This window comes from Telmatherina bonti (genome assembly GCF_933228915.1).
Source record: "Telmatherina bonti genome assembly, chromosome: 3".
Taxonomy (NCBI): domain Eukaryota; kingdom Metazoa; phylum Chordata; class Actinopteri; order Atheriniformes; family Telmatherinidae; genus Telmatherina; species Telmatherina bonti.
The window spans coordinates 38,022,561-38,044,256 of NC_136621.1; the positions used below are offsets into that span (position 1 = coordinate 38,022,561).

Below are 21,696 nucleotides of genomic sequence, written 5' to 3' on the forward strand. Positions count from 1 at the left end.
TGACCTTTTATTTTGTTTATCTCTTTTATCAATATATTTATAATAAAAATATTCTATAAAAATGGACTTACATCATTTTCTAGTCCTGTTTATCACTGAGGTAAAGTACGTGCATGTATGACATTTTACACTATATTGCTTGTTCTTCAGTGAGTAGCAGTGTGTTGGATGACTCTCTTAATGTCCACTGAAGTGTCAAAATTGCAAATATACCATCCTGACATATGAATGTACCAGAAAACCTTTAAATAGGTGTCTACTGTAGTGGACACAATGCACCAAAGGGTTAAACTGAATTCAACTTTACTGCTGTTTCCACCACCTGTCGGTCCATCCTCCTCTGACCTCTGACATCAACAAGGCATTTTGGTCCAGACAAATTTTTACTTTCAGACCATTCTGATGGATATTTGTATGGTCCCAGTAGATCAGCAGTTTCTGAAATACTCAGACCAACAACCATGTCAAGTTCAAAGCCACTTAAATCCTCTTTCTGCGGGGCTGAGCAGTAATTACGTTGTGCTGAAAATCCCTGCTGTTACTGCCATGAGATCGACTAATCAAATTTGTGTTAATAAGCAACTGAAGAGGGGTACCAAATCAAGTGGGCAGCAAGGGTATGTGTGCTTAAGTAACAGCTTAAGCAGTAACAAGACGAGCGTATAATAACCACTGCATGCAGCATCTGAAAAAAATTGCACATTTGCAGGAATTAATAGTCAAGTTAATGGTTATGGGCATATGAAGTGACCCATGGCTGTTTGATCCACCAGAAAATGAAGCATCACTCAATCGCTGTGAGTGTGCAACACATCATGTCTGCTTCCTGCGTTATTTCTCTGAATTCAATATCTAAGACTGGACACCTTCATTTAGCACTTCTACATATCTTCCGTTGTAAATAACACGTGGCAACATAATGAGGTGCCAACGTGTGTTGAAACGGAATGAGCTGAAATAGAAATCTCCCGTCAGTTCAAGTTGCATCAAGTTCAGTCTGCAGAAGGTTTGCGGCCCTGAAATGATTTCCTGTTTAAGTTGCAGGTAAAACACAAAGAAATTCAGTTATTCACTTAATAAAGAACAAACATGGATTCAGACTGTGTGTGCATGTGCCACATTTCCATATGTGTGTGTTGCTCTGATATCCAGTCATCTGAAATCATGCAAACATCAGCGGCCGGCAGCCAAACTGAAGAGGCTTACGTTCACCCTCACATCGCCTGTCATCGCAGGTTGCCAGGTTACTGTGCTCGATCAACGTCCAGGTATTTAACTGGTGCTTTTTAAGCTTTTTAATGATGTTTTTCACAAATTCTGCACATCATGTGGAAACAGAATTTAAAAAAAAAAATGATCATCTATTTAAATATTTAAATTATCTTATGATAAATTATTTTAAATGATCTTTAAATTATTATCAATACAAGATAAGGAAGACTGTTTTATCGTGATAATAGGATGATTAATCTAACATTTATTTGAGAAAACAAATTTCTGAATATAATGAGATGATGGTGGTGATGTTTACCCCCATGACATCTGGGGAGGGGCTACAGTCACATGGGATTAGTTCAAACTTTAAATAAATAAGTTTTAACTAATCTAACAGTTATGGGTTGCTTGTTTGTTTAATTTTTTTTAAAATGTATTTTTGTGGATTTTTTCCACAAAAATTTTTTAATTGTGGATAATTAAATATATAGTTTATTTTAATCTGAACTGAACACAGAACCACACAAAGTTGATAAAGTAATTAAAGGCCAAAGTCTGAACTCTTCAAATCAGTCAACTTCTCAGTGTCATGAATGACTCCTTTGTCATTTAAATCTGGCTTCCCGTTCTTTGTGTCGGTCTGTATCACACTTCGTGTTTTCTTCCTGTCATCGCAGCATTATTCTATCCTTTCTCCATGTGGAAGTGACCGCAAGGTGTACCTTTCACAATAAAGTCCTGCACCTTCTAAAGATCTGGTTCTTTCAGGCCTTGTTCACACATTTTTAAAACAGAATATCTTCCCCACTCCGACCAGTAAAAAAAAAAAATTTGTCCACACAACCTTGTTTTTCCAAAACAAATCCATCCACACATATCCACGTTGTTAGGCACATCCATAAGCATATCAAACCTTTAGGCGGCCGTAGCGCCACTAATCCTATCCAATCAGAACAACCTTCCACCTCACAATGTCACTTCCACAAAACAGGAAACATGCCTCTAACGTGATCCTCAGGAAAATAATTGTCCTTAATGTCGTCCTTTGCCGTTGGTAGTTTATGTGGAGCGGTATTAGAGCTTGTAAAAACAAACAGACACAAGCGTATTGATTACAGATAACGCCATCAGAGGTTCAAGAACGTCCATGCTGGTGTAAATGTAAAAGAGTTCATGTGTTCAGTAAGAAAGGGATGACGCAGTAAGCTGTCGTGGACAGGTCCTGTGGACTCATGTCCACGGGCCCCTACTGGCCGGAGGGGGGAAGATATTTCAAAAACGTGTGGACAAGGCCAAAAAGAACCGGATCTTTAGAAGGGGCAGGACTTTATTGTGATTGGTACACCTTGCAGTCACTTCCACATTAGGAAAGTATAGAATAATGCTGCTGGTGTTCCTACGGCTTTATTTTGAAAAGGCCAGACAGGAAGTTTGCGCTGTGTTGTTGGTGAAAGTTAGATGGTGCTGACTGATAATAAAAGCTGAGCCAGTTCTGCAGAACTTCTTTGTGTTCTTGTTTTATACATAAAAGTACAGGCGCATGAACAAGACCCTCGGTTACATCAACACAGGTCACATCTGTGACGTCTTGCTATTTTCTGTTGCAGACGGTGACGTTTGAAAACCCAAAACCCCGGTTATATACGTCCACAAGCAGGCGTGCAAATTGATTTGCAACTCTTCCCTTTGGTCTGAGGTTTTTAAAATCATCGTTTTTGATGCATAAATCTGCGTTTTGGTGCGGACGACAGGCCAAATTGGAGAAAAATATCTTTGTTTTGTGAGATACACTTCTACATGTGGACAAGGCCTCAGACCGGAATAAATTCTCCTCGTTCACCACAAAGAAGAAGCTGCTAGAGCCGATTTGACACTGAACAACACGTCACTGGGTCCTTGGGTGAATCCACATCTGCAGACTTGAAGTCAAGTTTCTGAAAAACCCTTTAATAATCCAAGAAAGCCCTTTTTTAATGATGAAACTATCATTTATCACTATATCATGTCAGATGATGTTGTTCCAGAAGGCTGGAAGATCCTTCTCATGATTATTAACATCTTTTTATTTGCTGAGTTGAAAAAATAAAACATGTAACATGGCATCAGTACAGAAGATAATCCAGACAGTGTAGCTTTACAGTCGAGTCTTTCTTTATGCCAGACTGCCAGCTCATCTTCACACAGTGATGCTGACCACACACAACCAATGACTGCAGCTCCACCAGTGTGTTTCCATAAATATATACAGACTTGCATTAGAAAAAGTAGAAAAATTGCATATAAAAATCTTCACACCTAGAAGAAGAAAGTTAAAAAACCAAAAAATAACATTGTTGACACAGAAGTGCTCAAATTAGCAGAGTAAACACTGCTGATGGACCTCACCACTCACCCAACACCAACTCTTTCCTTCCAAAAGTAAAACATATAAAACAAGGACCCCTTATGAGGAAAAGAAAAGCATGAAACAGATCCATCAGAGATCATAACCCGGCACTGCTGAAGGAAACAGCTGGATTTCCAGGATAAAACAGCTAAAACTGTCCTGCTTCTACGATGATCTGGAGGTTAAATCTGATCCGTTTAGGATGACAAGCAGTAAAAATGAACCATAAAAACATTTAGATTGGTGAAATAATGGTAAGTTTCTGTCTCAGATATAAACTCGAACACCTGCTTAGTGGGTCTGGATTACAGATCGATACTTCGATATATATTATCCTTTTTAGAGCATCAAGATGCCACTGTGATGATACTAAACATGCCGTTTGTTTCACTTCTCAGAGTCTTAGGCTATAAAACTGCATGAAGCCACATTATTCCATCTGTGTCTGATGATTACTGCAGCCTATCAGAATCCATGATGATGCTGGTGACGACGCTAAACTTTGATCTTTTACTGGTTTATTGCACATGAAATCCCATTTGTCACATTACATATAAAACTTACATTAATCTGTAGTTTCATTTGATCATTTTAAAAGGATTTGTGTTTAATTTATTCATTTTTGTTTTTAAAAGTATTTCTTTCAAGTATTGATGTTGAGTATTATTTATATTCTATATTGCAGTTGCAATAAATTTATTGTGCAGTTTGCACTTAATGCGCAATCATAAGAAGTATATATATATTTTTCTATTAAAGTAGCATAAACTCATCGTATCATAGCGACAGGAAAACATCTGGTTTCACTCGTCCCTTGTCAGGATGCTGATGAGACTTTTGACACATTTAAATATTATTCAGATTACAAAGCTTCAGCTTTTTAATGCTGGTTTTTATTGTTTAATAAAAACTGCAGATGTAGGGTCCCTGAATGCACCACAGCTGAAAGAGCTAGGGCGCTTATTTAGTTTGTTTTAGGGTGACATTTTGTGTCTTTAATTAAACATATTAGTCTTTGAGTATCCTTTCAAAGTCAGGAAAATAACAGCTGCAGTGAAAATGGACCCGCTGCCTCTTGACATTTAAAAACCTCTGAAGTTTAATTAATTAGTCCCAGTTGTCTGTTTTAGAAGTGTTTGCATAAATCTTTGCAACATTTCTTCAAAACAAAAAATGCAGAAAAAAAACCCAACTTATAATCAACAATATGATTGACTCCAGCAAAATTACATTAAAATGGTGAAAATATGAATAAAAATAATAAAAATAAAAAGTTTTTCAAAAATGCTGAAACAAAAATGAAACAATAATATTTACTATGATTAAACTTTTAAGAGATGTAGAACATGTAAAGTAATTATAACGCCTGGAAATGATAAAAAATTAAGTTCTCACATATGAAGGAGTGTCAGAAGTTTAGTGCAGAGACGAACACATGAAATATGTTCGGCTAAATCCTTCGAAAGTTTCGTGCAATCCAGAGACGCTCTCAGAGAATTCATGTTAGGTTGGCGCACCGACATGATTATGAAACATATGCGTTCATATCAACCTACAAAAAGTTACGTACATATAAAAACTATCAGACTGACGGACAGATGGGGAGGAAACGTTAAAGAGATTAAAAGGAATTTTGCCTCCAGGCATAATGTCCGACTGCAAAGTGTTGGGTGTTTTCTAGCTGAAGGCTTCATGAGCAAAAGAAGTTGCACATTAATAATTCATGGAATACATAAAGGAGAAGGGTGTGCAGAGTTTTACATCCCCCACAAGCCTAGCTATGAACTACAGTATGGAAAATAAAACTTTCGTTCTGCTGGATGAACAACAGATTTCCATTTCAAACACTGCCATCAAATGTATTTAATTTCCTTTGACACGTCAAGATAAAACTAATGTCTGCAAAGTTCACTTTGAAGGTCATAAACTCTTCCATGAATAATGCAGGTTTATTATGTGAAAAGGAAGTTACAAGGTCTAATGTTAATTCCCTTTTTCATGGGGTTAGCACGCAGAGCGAAAGCTTCATTTTTTCCAGATTTACGAAAGAACATGTCGGCTAAAAACGTATAATAAACGCAACTACCTTGTTTGTGAAGTGAATTAGTTTTTTTTTTATTTAATAGACTACAACAAAATCTAATCAGTGCAGAGAAAAGTGAATTAGTGGATGAGAAGTCTGTGCTTAACAGCTTACTGCTTCATGCACATGCTAATACCCACAGCAAACCACTGCGCTTGGTATTCACAGGCCAGGTAAAGAGGCTCTCGTTCTACTGGAGGCCTAAATGAAATACAGCAGGGACTATAATTACTATTTCAATTGATTCCTGAGGGCCGCCAAACCTTTTTTTCTGCTGTTTTTCAAATTCTATTTTATATACTTCCTTAAATTATTTATTTTTGTCATCCTTTACAAAAAAAAAAACAAAGAACTCTGATGCCAAAGTAGCACTTTTTTTTTCTATATGTGTCTATAATGCAAGAGTAAGGACATATCTTAAAATGTGTATTTTCCACTTCAGTTAATTCAGTTATTTAAACCGACAAGAGCTACGTTTAATCTGTCGGACTGAAATCAATCTGATCAGATATTCGCGCTGACGTGTTTAGTAGAAGGATCCAATCTGCTGTGTGTTCACATGAAGGAAACAGTGTTTCTCCATCAAAAATTGGTTCTATTTGCCTTTTGGAAGCAATATTTTAACAGGCTCATCTGAAATTGCAACCAGTGTTGGTACAGTGGCAACTTCGTTAGCCTACTGAAACGTTAGCACCAATTACAGAACGTTACGTCATCAATACATTTACTGGAATGTCGATTGAACTTGTAAAATCTGAGAAACTCAGTAGCAGCTACTTGTCCTCTCTTTAAACTCCACACGTAATAAGTAGGGCTGGGTTGATCGATCCAAAGATAGATTTTATCGATACCAAGGCTTGTGTCAGTATCAGATGATACCAGGGAGACGATATCAATACTTTGGGGTTAAAAAGCCAAAAAAATGTAAATGAGAACCAACAAATAGCAGGTTTAGCTTTTGTTAAACCAATCTGCATGCTTGTCTGTTTTTCTCAAACAGCTGTGTGTTATGAAAGACAAAGTTATTTTTTTACATTGTTTACAAAAAAAAACTCCACTAAATTTCTCAGGTCTCATTCAAAATTCTAATAAAAATGTTTTTTATGACAAAAATCTTTGCAATTACTTTATAATCATACTGAAAATAATTAAAGAAAAACAATAACATTTCAAGCAAAAAGTGTTGGTATCAGCGATAGTTGCCGTAGATTTACATGGTATCGGAAACTTTGCAGTATCGCTCAGCTCCTGTAATAAGCTGGTCGGATGTTCTCGAAGTTCACCTTGCTGCCTCTGGGTTTAGTTTAGTTAAGTTCGTCCCTGTCGAGCACTGAGTGCTGCGTTAACATGCAGAGCATGTCAGTCAGCAGAGTATCCTACCGCTGCTGCGCTCCTGGAGGCTTCCATGCAGCTTCAGTCGGAAATATCCAATACGACTAACTCTTTGGACATATGCACTGCGTACTGAACAAGTCTTACAACTTTTCCAGCAGTTCTTTATTTGATCTACAGGTCAGTGGATTGCGGCTTCCTTTGTTTATTCCAATAACTGCGTGAACAACTCGTCGTTTTGAACCTTTCGACCATTGAGACGCTCAGTGATCCTCAACTAACAAACCCCTTGTATCGGCCACAGTCCAGTACTGTTGTTGCTAATTTTTAGGACTTCCCTGAAACTGATTACGTCACGTAACCCCAACGGGGTTCAATTATGTGCAGAGAAAAAATTCAACAGGACCGATGGGAATGAGTTCAACATGGTCAGATGTTCATATAATCGCATGATTATGAAAAGCTTTAAACCACCTTTGTTTGAATCTAAAATACTTTCCAATCAAGGCTGATTGGATCAGTTGACATGTTTATGTGATGCATTTTCATTCTGATTGACGCTAAAAGGGCTCCATACAAACAAAGCTAATGATAACAACAATTTCTACTCAATTTTGGACTTTTATGGAATATTTCTTCCAGTTTTCTCTCATCAACAGAGAAAAATTAAAAGAAAAAAACAACACAATCATGCAGGAACTGGTATTTTCTATCCCGAAAGATTAAAGGAACACTAAGCAAGTTAAAACTCTTTTTTTTTTTTCTCAGCTCTTCAACCACATTTCATAAAACTTGGCAACATTTTTTTTATGAGGCAGTCGAACACATCTGTTAATACATTCAGAAAACACTGGTATTAATCAGGAAGTGGCTACATACAGTAGCAGAACAGCACAAAATCACGGTTAATGATAAAAACAGTCAATTTCCCACCACCTCGCTCTCCACACTGCATTAATATTTACCTTCACAGTGTCAAATGCACTTTTTATATTCCTGAACATTAAAGCATGAATAAGCAGCTACTGCATCCTTGATCAAAAGGTGATGAACCAAATAAAAATACAGAGATTTAAAAGCAAACTGAACTTTAAATAAACCTTAAATGGGTGATTAGATATGAATAACTGAAGTTAATCAGAAACTGCAGCCTCAAAAACACCACCGTTAACCAAGTGGATAAAATACATTCTCATAAATCAACACAATCAGTATTTTTGATTGTTGGCGACAACTTTAAGGAGTTAAAACGGAGTGATGACTTCCAACACTCGCTTCATTAATAAGACACATATGCATATTGTAGGTTTGTATTCGCCTTCAGTGCTAAAATTCATTGGTCTAAACTGCATTTAGGTTGCTCAGGCACTTCTTTTACATCATACGAACAAAGCAGGGATTAATTCCCTCTGATTTTTTTTTTTTTTTTTTTAAATGGAAAGTTTAATTTCAGCTTGCATTTATCTGAAACAATGCTTTGCTCTACCAAATCTCTTGTGCAAACCACTCGAGCTATATTTAATTTTCAGGGAACAAAAAAGACGCCTTGCTGTGAATGGAGCTCTATTGCTTTGATCTGAGAGATTGGAGTGCATTTCCTGTCTATCAGGTATAAGGCTTCATGTGTGTATGAGTGAGTGTGTGTGTGTGTATCAGAAGCTGGACTCGGGAACTGTCTTTTTACGCCCCAGTGAAGTTGTGCTGTAGCGGGTCCTCTGCAGGGTTCCAGAGGACTGCTTGTCTGTAGTCGAGCTCTGTGATGATGCTGCAGACATCCCGTTGCGATGCAAGGACGCTGTCCTACGCATGCTGTGCTCTGCTTTGGTTGGTATGTTGGAGGAGCTCTGGGAGCGTTTGATGTCCGCACTGGTGCGTCCCACCTTCCCATTTGCCAGATCAACAATTTGACGGCCTGAACTGGTAAACTTGCCTCCATCCACTCCAGTTCTGCCCCCCGCTGATCCATTGGACAGTGAAGCTCTTGTCCTTTTACCTCCTTCCTCGTCTTCTTTCCGCGACTCGCCTTCCTTGGACTTCTTGGTGTCCTTATCCTTCTTTAGGAAGTTCCCTTTGAAGAAAGACAGCAGACCATCGTGGCTCTTGGGAACTTCTTTCCTGGACTTGGAGCTTTCTTCATGTGCATTGTGGTGATCCCTATCAGTCTTCCCCCCCTTTTGCCTTCTCAGAGTCCCTTCCTGAAGACTGGGCGTGCTGAAGCTGGGATGAACTTCAGCGTCAGAGCTCCTCTTTCTTTCAGAATCATGAGAAAGTTTAGAGGAGCTCTGCCTTGTGGTGTCCTTCCTTCTGGTGAGAGTATTGCTGCTGACGCTAGTACTGATGTGCACTGTGGGCTCCTCTTTTTGCTGGCTCCCTTTACTCCGTCTTAGACTGCCTGTCTTCTCTGATTGCCGCCTCTGGCCTTCCGGGACCTGTGGGACAGATGGCTCGTCTTTCCTCTTACTTATACAACTTATACTCCCAACGCTGGAAGATCGAACATTGCCTGAAACCCTTTGGCTCTCAGCAGCTTCCTTTTTGTTGCGCGACTCACTCATCAGTGCTACGATTGAATCCTTCGTGTATCGGGGTCTCCGGCCAGATTCCAAGTACTGCACCAGCTCCACAGGAGCCGGCTCTTCGACCGGAGGAGGCACTTGGTCAGGTTTTCGTCTGTCTTTGGAGCCAAACGACCAGCGTAGAGGAAGCACTTTGCTCAGGGTGTCCTTAGTCTTGCTCGGGACTCTCATGCTTTCACTGCGCCCCTTAAGACCCCTGACAAATGGCCTGCTCTCAAAGCCCCCTAACAAACACATACAAAGAAAAGAAGTTTACATTATAAGAAAACCAAATCTTTAAGCCATTCCTTGAGGCGGTCCCTTACCTCGCTCCTCTTTGAAGCCATTGTCACGGAAGACTGGAGACTCTGGAGAGTCAGGCATGGAAGACGGGCAGGTAGTGGAGGAACGAGACACCAGACTGCCCCTCTTGCTGTCTCCTGTCAGCCTGATTAGCCAATGGTCGGACGCCGATGAACTTGTGGATCCTGTGAAACAGAAGAAAGCAACATGGGATCCCCCCAAAAAAAGAGAATGGCAACAACTGCAGTCAACAAGAACACTAACGTCTTCTTGACCAGAACTCTTCTTGAAATGAAATATATTTTTACAACTACACAGGTGTGTATGTATAACCTTGGTCTTTAAAGAATACTGAGACGTGAGATTAATACAGATGGGTGGGTAGGTAGGTAGGTAGGTAGATAGACAGGTAGGTAGGTAGGTAGATAGGTAGATAGGTAGATAGACAGATAGGCAGATAGACAGATAGGTAGGTAAGTAGGTAGGTAGGTAGGTAGGTAGATAGACAGGTAGGTAGGTAGGTAGATAGGTAGATAGACAGATAGGCAGATAGGTAGGTAAGTAGGTAGGTAGGTAGATAGATAGACAGGTAGGTAGGTAGGTAGATAGACAGATAGACAGATAGGCAGATAGGTAGGTAAGTAGGTAGGTAGGTAGATAGACAGGTAGGTAGGTAGGTAGATAGGTAGATAGACAGATAGGCAGATAGGTAGGTAAGTAGGTAGGTAGGTAGATAGATAGACAGGTAGGTAGGTAGGTAGATAGGTAGATAGGTAGGTAAGTAGGTAGGTAGGTAGATAGACAGGTAGGTAGGTAGGTAGATAGGTAGATAGGTAGATAGACAGATAGGCAGATAGACAGATAGGTAGGTAAGTAGGTAGGTAGGTAGGTAGATAGACAGATAGGCAGATAGGTAGGTAAGTAGGTAGGTAGGTAGATAGATAGACAGGTAGGTAGGTAGGTAGGTAGGTAGATAGACAGATAGGCAGATAGGTAGGTAAGTAGGTAGGTAGGTAGATAGACAGGTAGGTAGGTAGGTAGATAGGTAGATAGACAGATAGGCAGATAGACAGATAGGTAGGTAAGTAGGTAGGTAGGTAGATAGACAGGTAGGTAGGTAGGTAGATAGGTAGATAGACAGATAGGCAGATAGGTAGGTAAGTAGGTAGGTAGGTAGATAGACAGGTAGGTAGGTAGGTAGATAGGTAGATAGACAGATAGGCAGATAGGTAGGTAAGTAGGTAGGTAGGTAGATAGACAGGTAGGTAGGTAGGTAGATAGGTAGATAGACAGATAGGCAGATAGGTAGGTAAGTAGGTAGGTAGGTAGATAGACAGGTAGGTAGGTAGGTAGATAGGTAGATAGACAGATAGGTAGATAAGTAGGTAGGTAAGTAGATAGACAGATAGGTAGGTAGGTAGATAGGTAGACAGATAGATAGGTAGATAGACAGATAGGTAGATAAGTAGGTAGGTAGGTAGATAGACATATGTAGGTAGGTAGGTAGATAGACAGATAGATAGGTAGGTAAGTAGGTAGGTACGTAGGTAGGTAGATAGACAGGTAGGTAGATAGGTAGATAGACAGGTAGATAGGTAGATAGACAGATAGGTAGGTAAGTAGGTAGACAGGTAGGTAGGTAGGTAGGAAGGTAGAGACAGACAGATAGAAAGACAGACGAATTGATAGAAAGGCAGAACTTTATTTATCACTAAAGGGAAATTCAAATTGTCTGGTGTCTCAATAAAATCACACACTCTTCCACCTCACAAGTACATAATTAAAAATTAATCAATGAATAATTGAACAGACCGACAATAGTTAAAATCCCATTAAAATCACAATAAAAAACAACATATGCCACTCTCCCTAGATGATGCATGTACATGTGGGAGTAAGATTCAGGAGGTTTTATTATATACTCTAATGGCTGTGGGAATAAGAGATCTCCGCTCCGTTCTCCAGCGAAGTGAGAGAAGTTGGCTGCTGCTATTGCTCCTTAAGGAATCCGTGGAGAGGGTGTTTGCACATGTCCACACACACACACACACACACACACCAAAGGACCACAGCGAGTGCAGGGAGATCCAAGCGGCAACCTCCGGCGGTTAAAAGTGAAGCCTATGCGGAAGTGCATAAAACTACAGTTCCCTTCTCATCCACTAGGGGCTGCAAAACAGAGCAAATCTCTATAGACTCCCATGTTAAAAAGACCAACTTCACAGCAGAAATAAACATGTTTACAGCCGGATTAAATATCCATTTTAGGTTTAATAGGTCATGTTTACCTTCATGACAACTGTGGATGGAGTGAATTTTTTTCCTAACTTGCCCGTTTAAAAGTAATTTAATCTCGAAATTTGTCATATTTAGGGGCGTGTCCTTTTGATTGACAGGTACACGATCTCCCGTTTCAAGTAAGAAGAATGCAGAACAACTGTGATTTTTAGCCAGTTAACAGCATGGCTTAGCTTTAGCCCACTTACCTCCGTTAGTTGGTTAACTCCTGTTAGCCTGTAGCTAAGTTAGCTCTTAGCTACAGGCTTGGAGTTTGCCAAATGTCAATCATCCACCATGACACTCACAGCCCCCTCTCAGCTCCCCCTCTTTGCCCATATTTGTATTTTTGGACGAGACGACACGCATGCCCCTGCCAAGATGGCAATGAACTGCCCACCGAGCTTCAATTCAGCTCTTCAGAAACCTATGGGTGACGTCACATAGGCTCCGCCCATCTTTTTATGTATTGTCTATGAGAAGAACAGATGACTCTGGCCCTTCCTATAGAGGGCATAGGTATTGTAGGACCAGTCTAGCCGATCATCAATGCGGACACCCAGTTATTTATAGCTGCGCACCACCTCAATGTCTTCCCCCTGTGAGGAGACCAGATGATGGGAGAACTTCTCCCTTCTGAAAACCAGGATCAACTCATTTGTCTATGTGTTACCGTATCAGAACAAACTCCCCTGGAACACAGTAGAAAACATCAATGGCTATGACCTACTAAAAGAAAAGCGCATTACTGTCAGTGAAAACCAGAAGATAGCAGCTCATGCCATCGAGGAACGAGTAAAGTCACGTCTGGTGAGGAACTGTCCAACACAGAGGCTAAAAAGCATTAAATTGAGCCATTTTACAGATGCTTTGAGGAAACTGTTACAGAGTTAGTATCTCATAAGTTGTATCCATTAACTGATATTGATAATCGACACCTTTATGAATGGTCAGAATCAGGAGCATTAAGGGATAGGTCCCGAATGTCCCCAGAAACACCACGAGGATCTAGAAAAAAGGGGAGCCTAATATAGCTTATGATAGAGTGAATACTTCACAATAAAACCTCCTAAAACCGCAACAGGTGCTGCACAAACACTTTACACTTACATGTATCTTATACTGGTTTGACGTTATCATGCTGCACATCTGTCTCATTGGGCTTCATCCACACTGACAAATGAAAATATCAGAACAGCTGGAAAGCCTGCCTTCCCTCTGCAGCCTGCTGTTTCCTAGAAATATGTCTCCAAGTAGCTGCTGGACGGCTGTTCCAGCTCTGATTGAAATGCAGCCGGTTGCCGCAAAGCAAGAGACACTAAATTAATTCAAACGGTGTTTCTATCAAAGTCAATATGTAGGTCGGAAATTATCTTTAATTATCTTCAGTGTCATCCATTTACAATCAACGTTTTTACAGTTCAGGACTGGATCTATTGAAGCAACCTCTTTGTCATGACGAGGTGAAAGGCATCTGTACAGTATAATTAAACATCAGTGGGATGTTTCTGTGTACTGAGAGGCTGAACTGAAACCGCAGAACTCGCTTCAAGGGACAGCTGATCTACTGCTGACCTGAGGGTCCGTTTGTAGAAACTCTGAACCATCCATTTCAAAAAGAAAAGCAACATTAACTCTAAAGTGGTTGTCATAGCAACAGACGGCCAACATTATCTGTTCATTGGAAGATTTATTTCAAACTTTTTTCTGAGAATCCTCCTGCTCTTTTCATTTCCTTTCACGTCATGTGAATGCAGCAACGTTTGAGGCTTTAAACACACAGAAACTGAGGTCGAATATTAACCGAGAAGTTAAAGGGCTTAGACATTTTTCTCATCCAGAGCTTCCCTGCCCATCCACTGAAGACGTTTCTGTTGCAAGAGCAGGTGAAATCAAGAGGAAAAAGTGGAAATAAATCCACGTGCTTAGTTTGCTACTTCACAGCAAATTCTGCTCACAATCGAGGAAAAACTTCATGGCAAACAGTGAAAAAACAAACTTTGGTCTTAAATTCAGAGGAAAATACGAGTTTTACAGAAAGGTTTACAAAACAAAGACGGATCATTAAACAGCTGTTTATCATTTTGTGTATTGATCTGTTAAAAGGTTGCAGTAAAGCTGATTGGACTTTGTGATAAAATCTGAATCTCTGCAGTTCAAATGTAAACATGTGGTTTTGGAACACCTTCATGTGATCGATATGTTAAGAACATGTAAATCACATGTCAAACACGTGATTCATTTGTGAAACACTTGTAAATCACATGCTTTTCATGTGATTTGCATTTAAATAACGTGTCAAATATGTCATTTAATCTGTTTTTCATTATCTTCACATGTGCAGGGCCATATCAAAGTGCACAGGCCCCTGGGCCCAGAGTGTTCCAGGGGGCCCTTCCCCAGTGCAAAATTGTAAAAATTGTGAATGATACACTGTGAAAAGACATTTCTAACATCTCTCAGCCATTGGTACCAACAACAATACACTAGACACTGTGTTTAACTATGTGGCTTTTATGTACATTTTCTTTCATGTCCAGACTGCTGGTGTTTGCCCTAAGTTTGCCCCGTAATGGCCATTGGATAATCTGGCCTTGCCAATGGGTAATGTGATTCCTGTGGGATTCCGAAAGGATAGGAGTCAATTCTACTATTAATCCCGTGATTGGGATGGTACAGAATAAAAACAGTAGGAGACAGCCTACCAATCAACAACCTACAAAAGAAAAACAGACTGGCGCCGCCAATTTGTAGTTTTTGCTCTATAATCCTACGCTGTAACCCAAGTATAAAAAAGAAAGCGACCCTACCCAGAAGCCAACACTGCTTTTTACCTCGGAATTAAAATTAAAAAAAGAATGGAGTGAGCAAACACCCGGGAAACCAATATGAATTTACAACACAACGTTATAAGTAATGATGATCAGGTTAGCAGAATTTAATCATTTAATCAAATTCAGCGTATTGCATAAAGACTAAATGAGTTTTAAAAAATGGGAGCGGGAATCATTCTGAGTGGGATGGGATTGGGAGTCATTTTATCGGGATTGGGATGGGACAGGTCTTTTTATGTAGCTTTGGTCAAGGATTGGGATGGGACAAGATTTTTTATTCTGGGGGAGTTTTATGGGACAGGAGTGAGAATTCACTCCAGTGTCACCCTCTAATTCACATGTGGATCACGTGAAAATATTCCCAAAGCACATAGTTGCACATGTGGTTCACATGAGCACGTAGATGTAGAGCATGATCACTCTTCTCTGAACACGTTCCACTCCATGTTCTGCATGTGATACAGTCACTGAGTCCTCTGCAGGTTTATTCACTAACAGAAGCTTGTTTTCTTTGTCTCTCATTTATATTTAACCTGACAGTGTATGGTTCTCCTGACACTTGATAGTCTAGTCCTCTGCAGGGGGAATAAGAATGGCCTGTTTGTGTCTGTGGGTGAATGTGAAGGTACACTGCAAAAAATCCAACTTGTATTGGTTGGCCTGAAACAGTCATTCAAGTAGGTAAAACTTGAAAATATGTATTAATGGCATTTAAAGCAAGAATGTTAGTAATTCCAACAAAACAAGCAAGTTGCTTGCCCCAAAACAATAAGGCGAGTTGTTAAAAATGATAATTTTAAGTTGGAGTTCAATACAAGGGACAACAGTTCTGCTAACTTTAATTTCTTTGTTGTAAAATGCGGGAAAACCAACTTTTTGAGTTTGCAATTTTCACTTGAAGTCTCACTTGGCTGTGCCTCGAGCTGGACTCCACGCAGGTAAGTTTTTATTTAAATTAAGTTTAAATGGTATGGGAATTGTTGATTAGGGTTGTGTAGTATGTTGTAGATTTATGGAGGAGGCAACCTACACATTTTCAACATTTAAACACAAAGAGCTTTTCACTCAGCATCAGTTAGCAGAACTGCTGCATGAGTTAGCCGCTAGCTTATCTGGGCTGATACCGTTCAAACAGGACAAGACATGTTAGCTTCTGCTGGTTAGTACCGTTCAAACAGGACAAGACATGTTAGCTTCTACTGGTTAGTACCGTTCAAACAGGACAAGACATGTTAGCTTCTGCTGGTTAGTACCGTTCAAACAGGACAAGACATGTTAGCTTCTGCTGCTTAGTATTCAGTTAATTCATGCTCGCCTACTAGCTGCAGCTAAAGGAGTAGCCATTAGGGTTTTAATGCTAACACATTAGCTGATATTTCATGTACTAAGTATCAGGACAACATGGAGCAGTTTGTGTAACACTTTTTTGTATTAACATTTACATCATGCTGAGTTCAATAAAACACTTCATGCTGCTACCATTTACATATTAAAATGATGAGATGTAAGTCATGTCAGAGTTGATAAAATTATTATAGTGTAATGGTAGGAAAGGCCAATCTACCTATTTAAAACATTGTGTTGGTCAAAATATAGTCCTGCCCTGAATTTACTACATTGCTTTTGATTAAAAAAAAGGTTTAAATATTTGTACTATGACCCACTGTGGGTTCCCAGGCTTGGATATATTGTCCTTCTGTTTAAAAACATTGAAATACATTTCATTGACTGCCCTGTTTTATACTGACAGCTGACTTTCTTGACCTAATCTGATGTAGGCGTTGGGTTTAGGTATAGATATAGGTTGATAACCTTAAATAATAAATGTTATTTGTAATTAATGTTTACTGCAGCAAAATGTATTAAAAATAAAAACACTGAATGTGTAGTCTTTTTAGCTCAAGGGTCTAGTCTAGTCTCTGCATTGTCATTAAATTTATAAAATGTTATGTGTAATAACATTTTTGCTGACTACCTTACTAATTCCCAGCAAATTGTCATCTTTGTTTTTCAGATTGAAATTAATGCAGTTCAAGTTCTGCAAGTTTACCAACGCCATGGAAGCTGTTCAGCTGAAACATTATCGGCTACATCACAGAGGTTCAACACGGCTTTGCAAACACAGGGACTGCTGCACTTTCAGAACCATCAGTGCTTTGAAATCACATCTTTCACGATTGCACAGGGCTGTCCAACTGTTCTTTTTTATGAGCACAAGTTGTCTTTCATTTTTCCTATATTGATAAAAGCACAAACTGTTTTTTATTTGCCTTTTTATTTGATTCAATGCTGCTAGTTTAAATAAAACTAAGGTTTTGAGGATGTATGTTGTATCTGTAATTATTTATGCATTTGATTAGAAGTGACTGAAATTAAATTATGAAGTTATGTTACATTAGCAGTGTGCAATTTTAAATTACTCTTAAATTATTCTGCTATACTAACTGAATCAAATTCAAGTGGATTTTGTGAAAGAATTTGAGTTATTACTGTGTAAAATGATAAATTATCACAACTTATGAAAGAGTTAGAGCAAGTAAGGATTAAAATTTATAACCATGTAGATTTTTAAATTAGTACAACTTGTGGAACAGTTATCAGAACTAAAGATGAAAAGTTATTACAATATAAAATTGTAATTTAGTGGAACTTACAATTGAGTTGTAAAAAAATCCTAATTTAGAGTTGAGCAAACTCAAAAGCAAAGCTTAAAATATTTAGTTTAGCTGTTCAACTTAAAATTTTATCGACGTTTGTTGCCTTGAAATTTTAAGTTCACCCAACTTTTTCTTTTTTTTACAGTGTACATGTGTTTATATAGGCGAATGTGTATGGGTGCATATGCGTATATTTATACAAATGTCTGTTTTTTCTTCCTTTCTCTCTCTCTCTCTCTTTTCCTGTCTCTCTATGAGGTGTTTTCTTTCTCTTTCCCTTTGTCTTTCTGTTGCTCCTATCTTCTCCACTCTGCTCCAGCAGTAGAAACTCTATATTACAATCATACAAAATAAATAAAGAAATAAAGTAAAAATCCAGAAAATGAAGGGGACCATCATACCAGTAATGCTCCCCTTGGCAAAGTAAATTTGCTCAGCAGAACACAGCATCCAGACCATCATTCTGCAAGGCAAATGGCAAAGATGGACAAATAATGTAGTAAATATTTTGCTGTATAGGAGGAAGAGCAGTCGTCTTTCACCTGGAAGGTTGGGAGATCGATTCCAGTCTTCCCTTGACAACATGCTGAAATGTCCTAGGGCAAGACACTGAACCCCAAGCTGCCCCCCGATGCGCCTATCATGGTGTGTGTGAATAAGTGAATGAGCCATGTAGTGTAAAGCGCTTTGAGTGATCAACATGACTAGAAAAGCGCTACATAGGTTCAAGTCCACTTATCATTAAAATAAACTGGAAAGCCTGCTGTGTGAACATGAAACAGCTGGATTGAAGAGTTCCTGCCAAACAGCAACTGTCTGAATAAATAACGCTGGATGAAAGCATTTAAATCTAGTTCTTTTAAGGCTGCAGAAGACATAAAGCTTAAGTCTCAGCAGAATTGGTCAAACGTCAAAACTTTTGATGCTCAAACTGGTGTTGACAAATGTTAAAAACGCACAGTCACAAATACTTGATGGACTGGCAGGAAACTGCTGAATAATGAATCAGAATGGCTGAAAGCAATTAAATATAAAAAAAATAAAGAACATCTAACAATGCCTCATTTTACATTCATGAAGCAGCCAGATATTCTGTGTGCCATGATGCTGGATGGGAGAAATGAAAGGAAAAAGAAGTTACAATTATTTTCTCTATACTGTATAAACGAGATAACTTTCAACAGAATTCATTGGTCGATAAATTAAGATTTGTTTGGTCAGATTTATATTCATGCTTGATAGTAATTTGGCCACCTAAAACAAACAAATATATAAAAGGTATATTGTATAACTCAACTGTTTTTTTTTTTTAATCAGCTCTGCTTTCATAAATATGTATTTTACCAAATAGGGAAGCCAAAAGGGGACAAACTTGTTAGCTTTCCACATTTTAGCTATGAATCCCCATGTGTTGTTGGGGGAGGACGAGGAGAAACATTCAACTTGCTGTTTTCCTTTGAAATGGAAGACCATCCATTGTTTTTTGTCCCACGAGGGAGGAAAAAATAGCCAAGTAAAAGAAATAATAAGGAAAAAGAGAGTAGTTGTAGTTTTTACCAGATGTAGACAGTTCGTGAGGGAGACAGACTTCAGAACTGAGACAGAGGTTGCAGCTTTCTGTTTGACAGGTAAGTTCATTCAATCTAACAGTGAAGTTTATTTTGGCGTTATGTCAGAAACACGGCAGGTAGTCCAGCGACCACTTTTCCTCCCATTTGAGTCAAATAATTTATATAACTGTTACTTGTTATATAAGATGTCAGAGATGCTAATTTGTTAGTTAGCCTACAGTGGAAAAGCTCCATTTCAACCATTTGCAGTTGCTGTCACTCTTCACAGAAGTCATACCAGCAGACCACCGTGCGCTGCTTTCAGACATATTTTCCCAGAGTTTTCCCTCATATTTCATACTTTATTTCAGCTCATTTGTCAAGAGGCTATTAGCGGCTATCAGCTATTAGCACCAATATAAATGAGAAGTTGTTCTCAACTGATTTTACCTGGTTAAATAAAGGTTAAATAAATTAAAAAAAAAAAAAAAATTATCAGTAGTTGGTGTCAAATAAATGGAGGACATGTTTCTAACTTATCAGCATCAATAACAGAACAGAATTATGTATCGTTCTGTATTTTATCACCCGACGGTAGGGCTGTTCGATTATGGCAAAAATTATAATCACAACTATTTTGACTGAAATTGAGTCTCGATTATTTAAAACGATTATCCAGTATTTATAAACAACGCTGCGCGTCGTGGTGTTCTAGACTCCGTGTCGTGCATTATAACCATCTAATGCACGGTTCCGAGTTGTTTAATCTGCTGTTACCGCTCTTATAGGAACTATTTTACGTTGGCCTGGATGTACGTTTTATGCCAAACAACCGCTGTCAGGCTGCAGCGCGTTTCTCTCATTCACCTGTTAAAAGACGGCTGATCTGAACCAGCTGGTTAACACGTTGCTATGGTAACGCCCCGTAACGGAGGGATATTACAGTGTTTAACTGGCCGAACTATGTATAGGAAAATAATGCAGCCAGTTGTCGCTGACAATGGTATAAACTATGTTTAGGTGAACTTCCACAACCTACTGCAGTTATTCTACATGGACCTGCAGCCGGAGCCGACTGAGACTGGCCGCCTGGGAGTGCTTTAGGACGGGAGAGGCTCCCGCTGCTCCTTCCTTACAGTAACTGCAGAACAATATGTGCCTTCAAGTCAGTCGCCAAAACACCAGAAAAGTCTCTAATAACTCCAGTAAAAGCTGCTAGATTTGTCGCTTTTAACAAAAAAAGTCTCCAGATTTAGTGAGAAAGTCTCCAAGTTGGCAACAGTGTCTGAATGAAAGCAAAGTGGCTGTGGGAGGAGTTTACAGCACAGCGCTGCAACGCCAGAGACGCTCGATTAGCAGCTGAAGACAGCAGGAGAGGAAACTGCAGAGAGAAAAATAATCACACCCTTTTATTTTTATCATCGTTGGAAACCCAGATCGTAGTTGAGATTAAAATCTGATTAATCGCCCAGACCTACCAGACGGGACACTCCAGCTTATGCAAGATGTTGACATTTCCACATTTGAGGTTTATATAGTGGTAATAATGTGCTAAAAGGCCAGACAGCACTACTCAGTTGTTTGTATTCAGTTAGCGCATTAGGGAGTAATTCTCACACACTGGAGCATTTAATTAAACTAAAGATATATTTTAATATTTAATACAATGATTAATCAACAGAGCATGAAAAGGGACTGGCGGTTTCCCCAAATCTGATTAGACATACATCGTCTCACCTATGTGTCCTCTGCTACCTGCTGGTCTGTTAGGAATTTTCTCTTGCTGGGGGCTGTTCAGCATCAGAAACTCTCATGTGTTCCCTGAAAAAGCCCTGAGGAAGACGATGCAGTGCTGCTTGTCATGATCTTAAACATATTCCAGTGACGGATAATCATCCTCCCATAACATTCTGGCCTTTTGTTTGTGTCTCTTTAATCTTGAGTTACAATGAGAGAAGTGTTTTCTGCATGACACAGCGTGAAGCAAACCAGGTTTGGGAAGAAGGAGGAATATTCAAAATTTATGTAGGAAAACCAGTTTTACACTCTGCTGACCTGATGAAGACGGACACACTAGCTCGGTTTCTGTTATATCTGCAAAATTTTATACGTTTTCACAAACAATTGTGATTTGCAGGTGTTTCCATTGAACAGTGTTTCGTGCATAGGCCTTGGTTCTTGTAAAATCTCGTCCAGCTGATGAGACTGAGGATCCCGGCTTTTGCAAGGAAGCCACGTAGCTTTATTTTGGGGTTTTCTACTCGCTGTGGAGACTTTTTGAATCTTTTCTCCCCAATCTTCTTTTCTAAAACTCTGAAATTAACTGTTTGTTCCACAGCGCGCCATCTTCACCAGAAACTAACTGGTCACAACCCCCCACGTCACATCCAGGGTTGTGTAGGCAAAAAAAAAAAGTGTTCCCATAACACTGTTGCGATATATTTCTCTGTCAAAACATCTGAAAAACGATCTGTAAAGAGCATAAAACCTTTTTAGCGATATTT

The 21,696-nt window shown here is 39.1% G+C and overlaps 1 protein-coding gene across 1 annotated transcript in view; it reads right to left on the reverse strand.

Moving 5' to 3' along the window:
• Positions 1–8,668: 8,668 nt before the first annotated feature.
• usp43a (ubiquitin specific peptidase 43a) overlaps positions 8,669–21,696 on the reverse strand; it is a gene marked incomplete at both ends in the record, with an annotated part of 164,443 nt that continues 151,415 nt past the window's right edge. Inside the window, 2 exons of the mRNA XM_079264441.1 lie at positions 8,669–9,816; positions 9,898–10,059. Of these exons, the coding sequence (XP_079120567.1) occupies positions 8,669–9,816; positions 9,898–10,059 (1,310 nt within the window). The remainder of the gene's footprint in view (positions 9,817–9,897; positions 10,060–21,696) is intronic.